Below are 17217 nucleotides of genomic sequence, written 5' to 3'. Positions count from 1 at the left end.
GCGGCCCGACTGATGTACCAGTGTTGGCGTGAACCTCAGGGGCATCCCCCTGAGATGACGTCACCAGCTCCAGATATTTAAGGTCTCAGTTTTCGCTAACAAGACGAGTTAAGCAAGGGGATTCGTTGCCTAGCTTTCTCCTGATCGCTGCAGATGGGATTTGCTCTCCGCAACCCTAGCTACTCTGCCTCCTCAAACTTCACTAGAGGTACTCGCTCCTCGAGGGCCCACGTCCCGGATCTGCCCCTGGATACTACTTCTGCTAAGAAGTCATCACTGCTTACAACATCAGTGAGTTTTCCATCTAACTCTCAGAGCTTTCCCTGGGTGTAGGTACTCGCTCCTCGAGGGCCTAATGCTTACCAACTCCTGGCTGCCTTAAGAGACTATTGTGTGATTGCTACCATCAAGGACTTGTTCCAGAACTCTGCATATACTGCCTACTCACTTTCTTAGTTTCTTTACTGCTCAGTCACCCTGGGATCGCTGTTCCAATATCTGAGGGACTACAGCCCAGCCTTGCGCTTCCAGCTCACTACTGCCACCTTTGGTGGTTTAATGTATTGCTTCTAAGAAGTCTTTTTGCTTAACATCAGTGAGTCTGTATCTATTTCTCAGAGCGTTTCTTGGAACCAGGTACTCGCTCCTCGAGGGCCTAATGCATACCAACTCCTGGGCTGCCTTAAGAGACTGTTGTGGGAGTGTTACCATCAAGGACTTGTTCCTGAACGCTGCATGCTTTGTCTACTCACTCTCTTAGTTTCTCTACAGCTCAGCCATACTGGGATCGCTGTTCCAATACCTGAGGGATTATAGCCCAGCCGGGCGCTTCCAGCTCACTACTGCCACCTCTGGTGTTTTACCATATTGTCTAATAAAAGAACTAGTGTGTGTCTGTGTCTACACTAAGCCTGACCAGTGGTCCCTCTCGGGATTTCCCCCGAGGGTGTGGTCATCTGCCACTGGTCCAAGGATCCACCCACAACTATTCATAACAACAGCTTTAACAACAGAGCTTACTGACACTCTTTTGGCTGTTTTTACCCTCTATTGCTTCTTTGGGGTTTTTCCTGACACTTTTGGTGCCTTTTTCCCATCCTGGTGTCTTGAGCCTCCCGTATTGCTACTTTTCCCTTCTCTTGCTGCCTTTGGGGGCTCATGCCCGTTGCTCCTCTTTTGGAAGCTTGGGATTTTCTGGCCACTCTTGCTGCTGCTGTGCTCCTCTCTCAGTGACTTGGAGTACTCTTGCAACTGCTGGTAGAGTTTTATCCCATTATGTGTCCTTGGGCTCTTTATTAGAGATGTGAATCGGAACCAGAATCGGATCCGATTTCAGTTCCGATTCACATCTCTATAGATGTGAATCGGATCCGATTTCAGTTCCGATTCACATCTCTACTCTTTATGCCACTTTTGGTACCATGTTGACAGTCTTGATGCTTTCGAGTGTCTTTTATCCTTCAGATGATGTCTACCCACAAGTTTAATTAGAAATGATGGGAAACCCCCAATCTGGGCCCAAAGTAGGCTGCATTGCTTTCTCCATTTACTTTAATAGGAAACAAATTAAAAAAAAATGGAAAACAGTTTTCTGAATTGAATCAAATGAATGATTGTAGCCTATGAGAAAAAAAAAAAGAAATGTTTGCCTCTGCACATCCTTAATAGAATTCAGTATAACAGGAAGTTAGGGCTCCTGCCTTTGGTGTTTCTGTGTTGCACCAAAGCCGGTCTGCAGATGTACTGTCTGCACATCAGAGAGAGTGAGTCTGGCTGTCACTGCTGGCAGGGCAGGATCACTTTGGTATTGCGACTGTTGCCCGCTGTGGGGAAAGGGAAGGGGTATGGGCTCAGACAGATGTGCCGCTCTGCTGAGAGTCTGAAGAGAATCATCGTGCTGTGTGGGAACTGAGAGCTGGGAGGGAATAATGGCAGCGCAGTCTCAGAGAGGGAAGGTACAATGAGCAGGGTCATTCTTTCCCATAATTTGCGATGGGCTTTTGTACTAGTTTGCAGTAAATGGAGAGCTGAGTTTCAGTAACTGTTCTGGACTCGGGCAAGAAATAGTCAGAATTTGGAAGAAACTTTTTCTCTACTTCACTGGCATTTGCTTTCTTGTATAACTGGCTATAAAAATCCCTAATGACTTGGTTATTCTGCTGACTTGTTTTTGATTGCTGCATTTAATGTTGCCCCATCATAAGCTCTTATCAAATCAGCTAAAACATTTACCCAATTTATTTCCATACAAATACATATCAGGGTCTATGTACTCGATGTTAGTGTGCACACTAAGGCTATTTAGTGTGCACATGCAATGTGGAATGGTAAACTATACACTAAGGGACTGATTTTAAAAAGCATTTACACACTTAACGTGGGCTTTTGAAAATTGCTACAATATTATAACATTGAATTGTTCATAGAATATTTATGTGGAAGTGCACTTTTCAGACGTAAATGGCTTTTTAAAATTGCTATGATAGTATGTTACATTTACATATATAACTCCTTTTAAAATTACCCCCCAAAGCCTGAGTGTGCATGCCAAACTGGATCCCAATGACACTAACATGTATGTGGTAGAAGTAGAAGTAGGTAGAAGGTAAGAATTTCTTGGGCAACTCAATCTGCCCATTTGCATCCTCCCTATCATTTTACCACATACCTTAATTAATCTTTGGTCATCTCCATCCTTTGCTCTTGCCCTCTATATCTGTCTCAGACATGCATGAATTCTTTCACCACTTTAGTTATCACCTCCTCTGCTGGCAAGCAATTGCCAGAATCCAGTACCCACTTACCCAATGTTTGTCCTCAGCACCTCTCTCCATCTAATTTCACATCATGACACCTTGTCCTTAAATTTCTTTTTCTAGAAAAAATATCACCTTATGGGTTTCTGTGATATCCTATTTTGATTACTGTGTAGAACATAATGCCGTGTACATCCACTTCTTGACATGTTTTGTGGAATTTTAGATAATTTCTGGAGTGCAATGGGCCTTGCTTGCTGTTATTCTACAGCATATACAAAAGTCCTCTGATAATTGGTGAAAAATAATCTACAAAACTCTTGTGTTGTGCCATGTGATTAAACTTCCTAAAATGTGCTAATAATTCTGTTCCCAATGACATGTTCATATTTAAAAACTATTTCATTGGGAACAAAAGTCCTCATATCTTTCTGGAAAATGTGGTTTCGCTAATAAAAAAGTATTTTATGAAAACGTAATTCTGATAAACTAAGGCCCGAATTCTATGGCAAGTCAGCTTACCTGTTGATTGAGAGGTGACTGTTTTGTCATCCAATTCTTGTTTCTGGTTTAGATCACCTAAAATGAATAAAGCGATGTTAACCATAGTAATATAATAAGTACTTGTACATTAATATCTTAGAAGTCAAATTTTCTTCCGATTCTATAACTCATTCTAAGGTCCCATATGGCACAGGCATCAATAGTGCAGGCATTCCTCCAATGCCCTGCAAATATTCTTGTTTATTAGTGACCACTTCTGCAAGATTCTAATTCCATAAAACATTGGCCTCATTGCTTATCTATTAGGGTGCATGCATGCTGGTCTCTCACAGGTGGCTAAATTAAAATGCTCTTCATAGCAGTATAGCATTAAAATAAACTATTTTATATTAAGAACATAAGAACATGCTATACTGGGTCAGAACAAGGGTCCATCAAGCCCAACATCCTGTTTCCAACAGTGGCCAATCCAGGCCATAAGAACCTGGCAAGTACCCAAAAACTAAGCCTATTTCATGTTACCGTTGCTACCGTGTTTCCCCGATAGTAAGACACCCCTGATAGTAAGACGTAGTGGGAATTTTAGGGGGGGTCGGCTAATGTAAGACATCCCCCGAAAGTAAGACGTAGTGTTCAAAAAAAAATAAAATTTTTTAAATACCTGTCGGAGGGCCGCGTGGGTCCAGGCGGCCGGCGGCGGGAGCCGGGTGGTCGCGTGTTAAATCTAGGCCGCGGGCGGGTGGGCGCTTGTTCCCGGGGGGGGGGGGGCGGGTGGACGCGCGTTAGTTCGAGACGGCCGGCGGGGGGCGGGTGGTCGCGTGTTACATCTAGGCCGGGTCGCACAGGCGCGCATTCATTCACTGCCGGTGGGGGCTGCCTCGGCAGCCCCCACCGGCAGTGAATGAATGTGCGCACAGGCCCACAGCGCCTGTGCGACCCCTGCGATTCGGCGCTGGGGGCTGCCGGTGGGGGCTGCTTTCGGCGCTCAAGGCAGTCACATGCCGTGCAGCCCCCACCGGCAGTGAATGAATGCGCGCCTGTGCGACCCGGCCTAGATGTAACACGCGACCACCCGCCGCCCGCCGGCCGTCTCGAACTAACGCGCGTCCCCCCGCCCCCCCCCCCCCGGGAACAAGCGCCCACCCGCCCACGGCCTAGATTTAACACGCGACCACCCGGCTCCCGCCGCCGGCCGCCTGGACCCACGCGGCCCTCCGACAGGTATTTAAAAAATTTTATTTTTTTTTGAACACTACGTCTTACTTTCGGGGGATGTCTTACAGGTTTTTTCCAATATAAGACATACCCTGAAAGTAAGACATAGTGGGACTTTTTGGGGTAAAAAGAAAGTAAGACGCTGTCTTACTTTCGGGGAAACACGGTAGTAATAGCAGTGGCTATTTTCTAAGTCAACTTAATTAATAGCAGGTAATTGACTTCTCCTCCAAGAACTTTTCCAATCCTTTTTTAAACCCAGCTACACTAACTGAACTAACCACATCCTCTGGCAACAAATTCCAGAATTTAATTGTGCATTGAGTGAAGCAGAACTTTCTCCGATTAGTTTTAAATGTGCCACATGCTAACTTCTTATAAGAATATTGCTTGGCATATGCTAGGGAACTGCAGGATTTAAACAAATCAAAATAAAAAATAGAAAGAAAATCCCCGTATGTAATTTTGTTTTAATATACCCCCAAAAAATAAAAATAAAAAATTCAGCAGGGTGTCAGACAACCGCATTGATTATATGATTTTGTATTGCTGTAAACTGCGTTGTCTGGTCTTTTGATGGACCAGAAAGGTTGATTAGATTAGATTTGAACTGTGTGTGCACACAGAAGAATGTTTCAGATTGGGTTGACCGTAAAAATGTTTTGAACATTCTGGGGATAAGTTTGAAACAGCCCACTTAAGCAAGTCAGCAAATATGCATATAAGTTACACTAATTTTTAAAACAACTGATGTTTACTTTGAAAATTACCTCACTGAAACTACCCACACACAGCTACACCTGCTAATTTGTGTGCAGGAAATTTCTGTGAAAATTCATGCACATCCTTTTAGAAATACAAAAGTTATGTGATGAGGCCAAAACCCTCCCCAGTTCTGACCCCAAGAATGCCTCTGCTCAGTCCAGATAAATGTATGTGTATACAAGACATATGCGCAGCAATTTTATAACAAGCCATTTCTCTGGGTAAAACACTGCTTGCAGAAATACCTCTGAAAATAGATCCTTTATGAAGGCAACCTTCAGTGGTGGCCAGCAGCTTGCAGCCCCACAGGTACAGTGCTGAGAAATTGTTTGCAACCACCCAAGGGTGGTGTTGCACTGTGATGGAAGGGAGCGCTAGGGGGCACTCCCCAGTGCAGGACGAGGAATGTGTGCCCTTGTGGCGAGACGGGTCCTCGTCTGGGATGAAGTGGAGACCAGGCCCCTGCCGACCTGCACACCTCGATGAGACCAATCACGCAAGGTTGGCCTCTGAGTAGTCCTCCGACCACTCCAAGCCCTTTCAGACCTGCTGCTGGGTATCGGCAGAGGCGGCAGTCCGAACATGAGGCAGAGGTGGAAGAGGACTGGAACATGGATGCTGATGATAGTGGAGCTGATGAAGACACATCAGGGAGTAATGAAGACTAAGACTAGTTAAAACCAGAAAGGATAAAAGTCCGGGACACCAGGAGAGCAGAGGGCCTCCTGCCGCTGGCAGACACTCACTGAAGAGCAGCAACGAGCACAGGACAGATGACGCCCCACAAGGAATCCGGGAGCAGCAGACAGACATCTGGGCAGAAGGATTCTGGACTGACGGAGCCTCGGAACCCAGCGTGATCGACGCACCTGACAGGTCAGTAGATGCGTGTAAGTAGTTTCTACTTGCATAATCACTGGTTTATAAACATCAAAAGTATGCATATACTTTAGATTTCATGCTCCTATATATGTGTGCCAAAAAGGGATTGTCTACAGTGTTCTAGAATGGTGCCAACAGTTACTCATATAAGTCTAATTTATAAGAGACTTATGCATATACATTTGGCAACTTACATAATTATATTCCTCCTAATTATCTTATGTAATCAATATCAGATTTATTGTTTACTACTGGCTGGGTGGGAAGTCTGGATCAACTGGGGGGATTTAATGATTTGGAGAAGTGCTGGGAGAACCGGTGGAGGAATTGGAAAACTGATAATTTAAATTATGCTTGTATGTTATAAAATATACCAACTTCCGCACATAAATTTGGTTTTATGTGAACAAGCACTAATTTTTTGCACGTAAAATATATGCACATACATTTTTAAGTTTGGGAGGAAAAATCCACGTGTTCAATACATTGAAATATTCGCTTTCAATGCATTGCATATATTCATAGATAAGCATACATACACGCATATGTTTGGGATAGACATATGAGTATTTTATAATATGCATGTATCTGATAAGTGCAGTTATAAAATACTATTGTAGATCTCTATGCAGTGTATATGCAGTAGGGATGTGAATCGTTTTTTGACGCCGGCTGAAGACAACACGATTCGATTGCAGGAGGTCGTTCCGGACCCCCGCTGGACCCCCAGGTAATTTAAGGCATTTTGGGGGGGTTCGGGAGGGTGGGGGATTTATTTTAAAGGGTCGGGGTGGGTTTTAGGGTGTTTTAGTATGCCGGTTCACGATTTTAACGATTTTCACGATATTTTAAAAACCCAAACGGCGACGATATGATTCCCTCCCCCTCCCAGCCGAAATAGATCGTTAAGACGATCGATGACACGATTCACATCTCTAATATGCAGCTGTGTGGAGTTGTTTGAAAGTTATCCATTATGCCTATTACCTCAGGATGCCCACAATATTTATAAACCCAAATCTTAGGGAGTAGATGTCTCCATTACAAATACAGGAGAAGAAAGACCAGGCATTGACTTTGAACTAAAAAAAAAAATGACTTGTCTGACCAGTGATGGCAAACTCCAGTCCTTGAGTGCCACAAACATGCCAGGCTTTCAGGATATCTGCAACGAATATGCATGAGAAAGATTTGCATGCACTATCTCCATTGTATGCAAATCTATCTCATGCATATTCATTGTGAATATGCTGAAAACCTGGCCTGTTTGTGGCACTCGAGGACAGGACTTTGCCATCACAGTGTTAGACTGATATTTAATGACACACTTGCAGGTAAATTTAACCAAAATAACCCACCCAATTGTAATACTCTCGATATGTATATTATACAGGAACATCGGTATATATAAAAATAATAAATAAATAAATAAATAAAAATTGCTGCTATCTTTTCTGTGTTGACCTAGTATTTGAATTTTGCGGTCAAAAAAACGAGCATCTTGGTGTTTAAAAAACAAACAAAAACCCAGTCTCTATTCAGTTCAAGAACAAAGTCACCAATTAAATTTGCAGGTCTAACCATCCAAGCATCATCACTTTCCAGAACTTGTTAAAATCAATAAGTCAATTGTGGAGCAGTCTCACATGCTTGTTGGACTGTCTCCTTTTTTACAAAAGGAGCTAAATAATAAGCCCTTGAAATAGGAGGAGATGATTGTTCCTGGATCTTCAACACTTTAAACATATATTTCTGAAGCATATACATAGGAGTTACAGAGATGACTTAGGGAAATTAATACAACTTTATGCTGTATCTGAAGATTTTCATGGATAAGCACACACTCCATTTCTGAACTAAATAGCTGCAGTTTCAACTATTACCAAAGGCTGATCCATATCCAGAATGTTATTCTTGAAATTTTTTCCATTGAATTATGAATTTGATTGGAAAGACCTTTGAATCTGTTGTGATAAAGAAACTCCAGTATTTTGATAGCTTCCCAAATAACATCTGGGGGTAATTGTATATGATAAGAACATAAGAAAATGCCATACTGGGTCAGACCAAGGGTCCATCAAGCCCAGCATCCTGTTTCCAACAGTGGCCAATCCAAGCCATAAGAACCTGGCAAGTACCCAAAAACTAAGTCTACTCCATGTAACCATTGATAATGGCAGTGGCTATTCTCTAAGTGAACTTAATAGCAGGTAATGGACTTCTCCTCCAAGAACTTATCCAATCCTTTTTTAAACACAGCTATATTAACTGCACTAACCACATCCTCCGACAACAAATTCGAGAGTCTAATTGTGCGTTGAGTAAAAAAGAACTTTCTCCGATTAGTTTTAAATGTGCCACATGCTAACTTCATGGACTGCCCCCTAGTCTTTCTACTATCCGAAAGAGTAAATAACCGATTCACATCTACCCGTTCTAGACCTCTCATGATTTTAAACACCTCTATCATATCCCCCCTCAGTCGTCTCTTCTCCAAGCTGAAAAGTCCTAACCTTTTTAGTCTTTCCTCATAGGGGAGTTGTTCCATTCCCTTTATCATTTTGGTAGCCCTTCTCTGTACCTTCTCCATCGCAATTATATCTTTTTTGAGATGCGGCGACCAGAATTGTACACAGTATTCAAGGTGTGGTCTCACCATGGAGCGATACAGAGGCATTATGACATTTTCCGTTTTATTCACCATTCCCTTTCTAATAATTCCCAATATTCTGTTTGCTTTTTTGACTGCCGCAGCACACTGTACCGACGATTTCAATGTGTTATCCACTATGACACCTAGATCTCTTTCTTGGGTTGTAGCACCTAATATGGAACCCAACATTGTGTAATTATAGCATGGGTTATTTTTTCCTATATGCATCACCTTGCACTTATCCACATTAAATTTCATCTGCCATTTGGATGCCCAATTTTCCAGTCTCACAAGGTCTTCCTGCAATTTATCACAATCTGCTTGTGATTTAACTACTCTGAACAATTTTGTGTCATCTGCAAATTTGATTATCTCACTCGTCGTATTTCTTTCCAGATCATTTATAAATATATTGAAAAGTAAGGGTCCCAATACAGATCCTTGAGGCACTCCACTGTCCACTCCCTTCCACTGAGAAAATTGCCCATTTAATCCTACTCTCTGTTTCCTGTCTTTTAGCCAGTTTTGCAATCCATGAAAGGACATCGCCACCTATCCCATGACTTTTTACTTTTCTAGATCTTAAGGTGGCCAATCAAGTGGATAAAGCAATGGTTAGGATGCCATGAGTGAAGCAGAATATAAAGTTCTGCTCTCTCAGGCCCCTTACCTGCCACCTGCTTCCATCACTTCATAATTTGCAAATTTAAGCCTACTCCAATGCTGGGAGATAGCCTGACATTCCTCCGAATATTATTTTAATCTGGAATGTTGACTCAGTTAGGGAAAAAAGAGAATAAGACGATATCCCCCAAGATGGGGGATGGGACCAAAACGCTGGCGATCAGTGAGCTTAAGTTGGTGGTAGTAGCTGCGCATGAACTGGAGTTTAAAAAATTTCCGAAGAGCTTGACGAGGTCTCGGCGGCTCTATCTGACTTTGAAAGGAGAATGGCTGAGGCAGAGCAGAAAATCTTTGATAGGCAGGATGGCCTATACACAGCGCAAACTGGACTGTCAGCAGTGCATGCAGCATTAGAAAAACAGGATGAGCAGCTAGAAGACCTTGAAAATAGGTCTCGCCACAATAATCTATGGTTTGTTTGTCTATCGGAACCACTGGAAAAGCGTGAGTTATCAAACTTCCTAGAAACATGGCTGCCCAGGGAGCTTAACATCACAAGTAAGGGCGGGGAGTTTCTCATTGAAAGGGCTTAGTACGTGGGCCCTAGGAGGGAGAACGTGGGAGCTGCCTAGAGTTGTTGATTGCCCACATGTTGAACTTGGCTCAAAAGATGGAAATTCAGCAGGCCATGAGAGCCGCGAAATAACCTACGAGGGAAAAAAAATGATGGTCTTCCAAGATTAATCATCTAAATTGTCAGTGCAATGGAGAGAATATTCAACGATCTGCTCCAAGTTCTATCAATTGGGGATATGCTTGGCCTTGCTATATCCAGCTAAGCTTAAGATAACAACAAGGATGGAGTAAACTGGTATTACACAGTTGTGGAGGCAAAAGAATTCCTAGAAACCCTGGAATCTGAGAGGAAAATTGATCCTGTTATATGAAACAGACATTCCGTGGAAGCTTGAGGCTCAATTCCTAATTTTAAGCTGGTAGCAAGAATATTTTCTTTTTAGGTTGGCTGTGTTGACACCCTATTGGGGATTTTAGTGTACTACTATCTGCGGCCAGAGGAATTAGAGCAGAGACATATATCCATATGAGCAACACATGTGGCATGAGGCTCCCTGTTGGGAAAACTGCTGATTCTTTTTTTAATGTAGACCCGTTATGGCACTAGTACTCTTTGCTCTATGTTTGTGTTCTCGTTTGCATTTAGCATCTGTCACATGCAGGTGCTGGGAGATATATGTTTATTGATAGAGGGTGACAATAGCACTTGTATAAATTGGGTGTATTACTGTACTTGTAGGTATGTGAATGATGTTAATGAGGATGGGGGAAGGCTGGAGGGAGGGGAGAACCTGGCATAAAATATGTTCTCAACTGAAGTTGGATGGGGTTAAGTGTTGGTAAAGTAGTAGGGACATGGTTGGGGGGGGGGGGGGGGGATTGGGGAGAAATTAGGAGGGTTTTTTGTTTCATTGCATAAATGATAAATAAAGATTTTTGGACACTTGTTCCAAATTATGCTTGTGGTGGAGGCAGATCCAAGGATGGGAACTTGAACTGGGAGGGCTCCCTCTCACAATAGATAATGACTTTCAGAATATTGTACACATTCTGCATACGGTGGGGTAACAAATGCCTAATGTGAAAATTGTTTCTTGTAATGTGTGGAATAAACTCAGCAATTAAGAGATCTATGATCTTGCTGCTTAAAACAGGCAAAGAGCAGATGTAGCATTTCTTCAGGAGACACATTTAAGTGATTTAGAGCATCAAAAGTTAAAAATATGGTAGATGGGTGATGTCAGTGTGGGAAACTTAGCTCCGCCTCGAGGAATGACTTCAGAAGCTTCAACTATTTAAAGCCAGCTGTGAGTTCCATTCTTTGCCTTGCAAAGGGTCGTCTCTGCTGAGAAGTGAGTTGCTTGTTCCTGATTCCAGCTTATTCCTGATTCCTGCTCCGTTCCAGCTTGTTCCTGATTCCTGCTTGTTCCTGGTTCCAGCTCCATCCTCGCCTGCTCCTGCTCTCCCCTTGGCTCGTCTTCCTGGCTCCTGACTTCGGTACGTTCTCTGATATTCCTGCTTCGCTGCCTGCCTCGACTCCTGATCCGTCTCCGGTTTCTGCTGTCTGCCGCCTGCCCTGACCGCTGGTCCGTCTCCTCGTTGTGCATCACTGCTGCCAGCCCCGACTTCTGGACTCCTACTAGATCCTCTGCACCGCTGCCTGCCCTGACTCGGACAGTTCTCCAGATTCCTCTTCACCAGGAGATCCCTCCTAAATCCTGTGTGGTCTCCTGGCCCTGATCCGTCTCCCGGCTATGAGTCGCTGTGGGCCTTCCCTGAACAAGTCTACATCATCCTCTAGCCGGCTCAAGGGTCCACAGTTTCAACACTTGGTTTAAAAAAAAAAGACTAAGAAAAGTAGGTAATTTTGCAGGAGACTAAAATGGTGACTTTGAAACCCACGCACGGTTGTCCATGTGCGTGCAGTGGCCGGCACATGCACATGGACGCAGTGATTTTATAACATGCATCTGTCAATGTGCGCATGTTATAAATCCACTACTTGCATGCACATGTGCATATGATTTTTCTATCAGCGCGCGCACGAGTGCCGAATTGCACACATAAGCGGGGGGATTTTACAATCTGCGTGTGGCGTTGCAATCAGTCCTATTCCCTGTTCCCTCCCAGTCCGCTCCAGTAAAGGAGCGGACTGGGAGGGAATTTCCTAAACCCCTTACCTAACCTGCTTCTCTTTCACCCAACTACCTCCAACCCCTAAAACCCCGCTAACTATCCTACATTTTTTCATTTTAAAACGTACTTGATCTGATCAGGACTTGCTAGGGAGGTAAAGTTTCTAGATTAAATAAATGACTGCTTCATGGAGCAGTTGGTCCAGGAACCAACAAGAGGGGGAGCCATTTTAGACTTAATTCTTAGTAGAGTGCAGGATTTGGTGCCTTTGTTTAAAACCCTATTAAAATTTGAAGGACTAATGACTTTCAAGGACGATTTAGTTTCTTTCCTTTTATAATAGCTCTAATCTAAGCTAAATTTGTACATTTCCAAAAATATTTGCTCTTATCAGACCACAGGTTTGATAGGAAAAATAAGATATTTCATACATATGGGGATAAGCTGTGATAAATGAGTTCCGCTTCCCAATCTCCTTTCTGCCCCTAGCCTCACAACCTAATTTTATAAGTAAAGCCATTGAAGTTGTGAAGGTGTTCTTTTATCCTATCTATGCTCCCATGCCCCTGTCCCAAAAACAGAAAATAATCTCTACAGCCTATACTTTGTCCACCAACCTTTTCTCTCCCCTACAGCAGTTGCCTTCTCATGCACACGTACTCTTTCAAGATAATCAGACTATGCTGGAGATTTCCTAGAACCTTGGCTCGAGATCAGCCAATTCTCAAATGCATTATATGCTGAACATGCAAGATATGCAGACACAATGTAGAATAATTGAGAAAATGGCTGGAGATGACAGAAAAACACAGAAGAGGGGTCTAAACATGATGGAAACTCCAGCAAAATGCTAAAAACAGATACTGTGTATGTGAATCCCTGTACACAAGATTACTTGTATCAACTGGTCCTTCCTCTTCCCTGAAAATTCTACAGATTGTTTTGCTTTTGACAAATTCCGCAAGAAAAACTGTTGACATTAAGCAGTTGTTTACCATCTCCTGATATACTCATGAGCCTTATCTCCAGATCCATGGGGAGGGAGCATTCCATGCAGACAGACTGAAAGAACTCCTTCCAGACATGGACATTCATGGTCCTGAGTAAGACGAGCAGTTCAGAGACCTTTTCCCTCTTGTCCTTTATCTCATTGATGGTGCTCAAGTCAGTATCTGGGAGGAAAAACTTGACTTTCTCAAACAGCCACTTTGGATCCAAAGTAAAGTGCTCTACTAGTTGTGGCCAGATGTCCTCTATTTCTTTGTGTGGATCTATGTTGATCATCTTGCTGTAAGCCTATAAAAAACAACATTCATACAAATTATTAGGGATATGCAGAAGCAAAATTTTTCTTTTAGTTTGTTCATTTGATTCAAAGGTCACCTCCATTTCATTAGTTTCAAATGAAAAAAAATGTTATTTATTGATTGCATTTGTTTTCCATTAAAGTCAATGGGTTTTATATTTAAAAGCCATTTAGATGGATAACTTAAAAGTTATCCGTCTAAATGGCAAATATGGCATAGTCAACCACTTAACAGGCTAAATTATAGCGGGATAAGTAGTTATCCCGCTATAATTTAGCTGGATAAAAAGGGGGTGTTCTATTCTAAAGAATATAGCCAGTTAAGTAGTGCAATAAAATAATAATTAAAAAAAAAAAGACTGCAGGCCTACAGGCCATAATCAGCCCTCCTCCTCCCTTGTATTTCAACTTCAAAGGCTCAGCCCTGCCTGCCCAAGCCTGCCCCCTCTCCTCAAATCAGCAGCACCTCAAAGACAATAGGGCCGAGCTTTTACTGGTATCATATAGGGTAAAGGTATTGAATGTTACAACACTTTTCATTCTAACCAGATTAATAATGCAGTTAATAAATCTCAGGAACCTTTAAGTGTAGGAAAGGGATTACTGAGGAAATCTGAGAACGGTAATGTAGTGAATCTGAATGCTGAAGATCTGGGTCAATATTTTCAAGAAAAAATTGATAAGATAAAAGTAGGAATCTCACCAGTAGGTGAAAATGATGATTCAGGTTTTGAATCTCCTGATGCGACTGTACAGTGGTCTTCTTTCAGACAGTTATCAGGATCAAAGCTTTCTGAGACCATATCAAGTATGAGGATTATAAAATGTGTGCTAGATCTCTGTCCACTTAAATTGATAATGAACTCAGATCTTTTTCCAGAGCAGATTATTTGTATAATCAATAGGGCTCTATTAGAAGGTCAGGTGCCTGAATAATGGAAAGAGACTGTAATTCATCCAATAAGAAAGGATTCAACAAAGCTAGAGGGGGAATTATCAAATTATAGACCTATTGCTAAATCATGCACTATGAATAAGATTATGGAGAAATGGATACATTTTCAATTGGAGGAATTTTTGGAGGAAAATCACGTGTAAGATAAAGAACAATTTGGCTTTAGAAAGCAATATGAACAGAAACATTGCTAGTAGCCCTTTCTGATTTATTTTATTTATTTATTTATTTAAAAGTCTTCTATACCGATGTTAGTCGAAACATCACCTCGGTTTACATGGAACAAAAGCAACGGAAATTAGAAGTAACAGGGACAAAAGTCGGACAGGAATTTTGACTCAGTTTGATGTGGAATCTGCGTTTGATACCATTCCCCAAGCTTTGTTGCTTTCAAGCCTGAAATTACTTGGGATTGGAGGAAAGGCACTTGAATAGTTTACTTCTATGCAAACTGCTAGGAGAGCAGAGATACGATTTCCAGGGAGTGAATCTCAGTGGTATGATGTTAAGCTAGGTGTCAGCCTTATCAGCCACACTTTTTAATATCTTTATGCAACCGCTGGGGTCTTTGATTAAATCATTGGAGCTGGTTTACAAACTGTATGCTGACGACGTGCAATTTTTTATTCCTAGCATCATGCCAAGAAAATTTCCTGAAGAAACATTTCAAAAATGTTATGGCCACATTAAAGAGTGATTTTTGACTAATCAATTAACACTAAATGAAAGTAAAACTGCAGTCTTTTGGGTAGGCAATTTTGAGACCCTCCTTTCACCTCAGTAAGTAATGATGGGGCACAGAATTTTCAGATTTTGGAAGAGGCACGTAATCTGGGAGTCATAGTTTATAGCCTTCATTTAAGACTCAAATTAGAAATGTCTCGAGGGTAGCCTTCTATAAGCTCCATTTGGTGAGACCACTGCATAATTATTTAACACCTATGGATTTCAGGCTAGTGGTCCAGGTCTTAGTTCTGTGTGCAGTGGACTACTGTAATGCATTATATATGGGGTTACTGTGGTATTTAATAAAAGCATTACAACTGATTCTGTCTGTGGCGGTTAGGGTTATTTTTGGGTTACGATGGGGAAAGGTTGTGAAACCATATATGAAACAGCTACATTGGCTGCCAATAGCCCAGAGGGTTCAGTTTAAAATGTATACCATTTTGCATAAAGAAGGTTATGAGGAAGATAATTGTCTAGCAGAGAGAATATTTGGCTATGTACCAAGGAGGGCATTGCAATCACAAGCTCAGAAATTGATTGATGTTCCTACTGTGAAAGGTTTTAGGCTGGTGTGTACTAGAGAAAAACTTTTTCAACTAATGTACCAGAGATGTGGAACAAGTTCCTTTGGAATTGCCAATGGAAAATGACAAGGTTTTCAGGAAGATCTACAGTACTATATGGTTTGGGTATTATGATCATGCTGTTGTATTTTATGGTTTGTATTTTAATTGTAAGTTTTAATGTTTTAATTTTGTATGTATATTGTTACCCGCACTGAACGATGAGATTTTGCAGGTTATAAAATGTTATACATAAATAAATAAATCCCTTCCCCTCCCAGTTCCCGTTTATTTTTTAAATTAGCTTCTTTCCAGATTGGCCCACCCCAACCCCATCCCTTCCACTCCTTAGTACCTGCAACTGAAGTTTTCTCGTGGCCCGGATCATGGCAGCATCCTACCATGATCTGAGTCCAGAGTATCTGTGTCTGCATTGCCTAGTAGTAGTTGCCAAGCAACACAGATGCGGATACGCTGGGCCCAAATCTTTAGAATATAGCCACTTATTTGTAAAGTTATTCAGTCACACAAGGCTGGATAACTTTAAACATAACTGGATATTCAAAAGGGGGTGCACATTTGTGCAACCTGCACGCGCTGAGCCCTGCGCGCGCTGCCCATTCCCTCCGAGGCCGCTCCGAAATTGGAGCGGCCTCGGAGGGAACTTTCCTTCTATCCCCCCGTACCTTCCCCTCCCTTCCCCTACCTAACCCACCCCCCGGCCCTATCTAAACCTTCCCCCTAACTTTGTTGTTAAAGTAACTCTGCGCGCGTCAGTGGGCTGCTGGCGCACCATCACCCGACCCGGGGGCTGGTCCGGAGGCCTCAACCACGCCCCTGGGCCAGCACCACACCCCGACATGCCCCCAGAACGCCCCGAAATTCGCGCCGCCCACCCGACACGCCCCTGACACGCCCCCCTTGTGAAGCCCTGGGACTTACGCACATCCTGGGGCTTGCACGCACCGCCGAGCCTATGCAAAATAGGCTCAGCACGCGCAGGGGGGGTTTTAAAAGGGTTATGCGCGTACCTTATGCGCGTAACCCTTTTAAAATCCGGCCCCTAATGTATAAAATCTAGGCTCTGGCAGTAAGGCTGAGTGGTAGCAAGATCCCCAAGGTGTATCATCATAGCAGAGCAGCTTCACTTTGATTGGTCCTCTATCCTGTCTACTTGCCCTCTTCTCCCACCTCAGCTCTGACCTAATTACTATCTCACTCAGGAATTTCTTGGTTGCTATACTTACTAGTCTCATTGCAGCACTTTTCAATGGGCCACAGACTTGAATAGGGGGTTCACAACTGAAACAAAAATTATCTTATTTGTTGCATTTTATCGATTTGTTTCAAACAAATGCACATCCCTTCAAAATTAATATAGGCTGGATCCATAAAGTCTAGAGGATGTGTATGAAGAGTGGGTGGCTCGCGGGAATGACGTCTACTACCGGAGATAATACCCTTATTCAATAAACATACACAGTTAATGTGACTCTAATATTTCTCTAAGCTTCAACGGCAAGAGGTAATGTGGGAAAAAAAAGGATTTCCAT

At 42.6% G+C, this 17217-nt stretch overlaps 1 protein-coding gene across 1 annotated transcript in view; it reads right to left on the bottom strand.

Moving 5' to 3' along the window:
* LOC115096168 (protein NLRC5-like) overlaps positions 1-17217 on the bottom strand; it is a 126307-nt gene that overhangs the window by 68926 nt on the left and 40164 nt on the right. The window contains exons 2-4 of the mRNA XM_029610680.1: positions 13107-13407; positions 5987-6109; positions 3279-3335 (exon numbers count right to left, since the gene is read on the bottom strand). Coding sequence (XP_029466540.1) covers positions 3279-3335; positions 5987-6109; positions 13107-13407 — 481 coding nt within the window. The remainder of the gene's footprint in view (positions 1-3278; positions 3336-5986; positions 6110-13106; positions 13408-17217) is intronic.

This window comes from Rhinatrema bivittatum, chromosome 7 (genome assembly GCF_901001135.1).
Source record: "Rhinatrema bivittatum chromosome 7, aRhiBiv1.1, whole genome shotgun sequence".
Taxonomy (NCBI): domain Eukaryota; kingdom Metazoa; phylum Chordata; class Amphibia; order Gymnophiona; family Rhinatrematidae; genus Rhinatrema; species Rhinatrema bivittatum.
The sequence above is the reverse complement of the archived record's forward strand: the minus strand, read 5'-3'. Positions and strand labels throughout refer to the sequence as shown.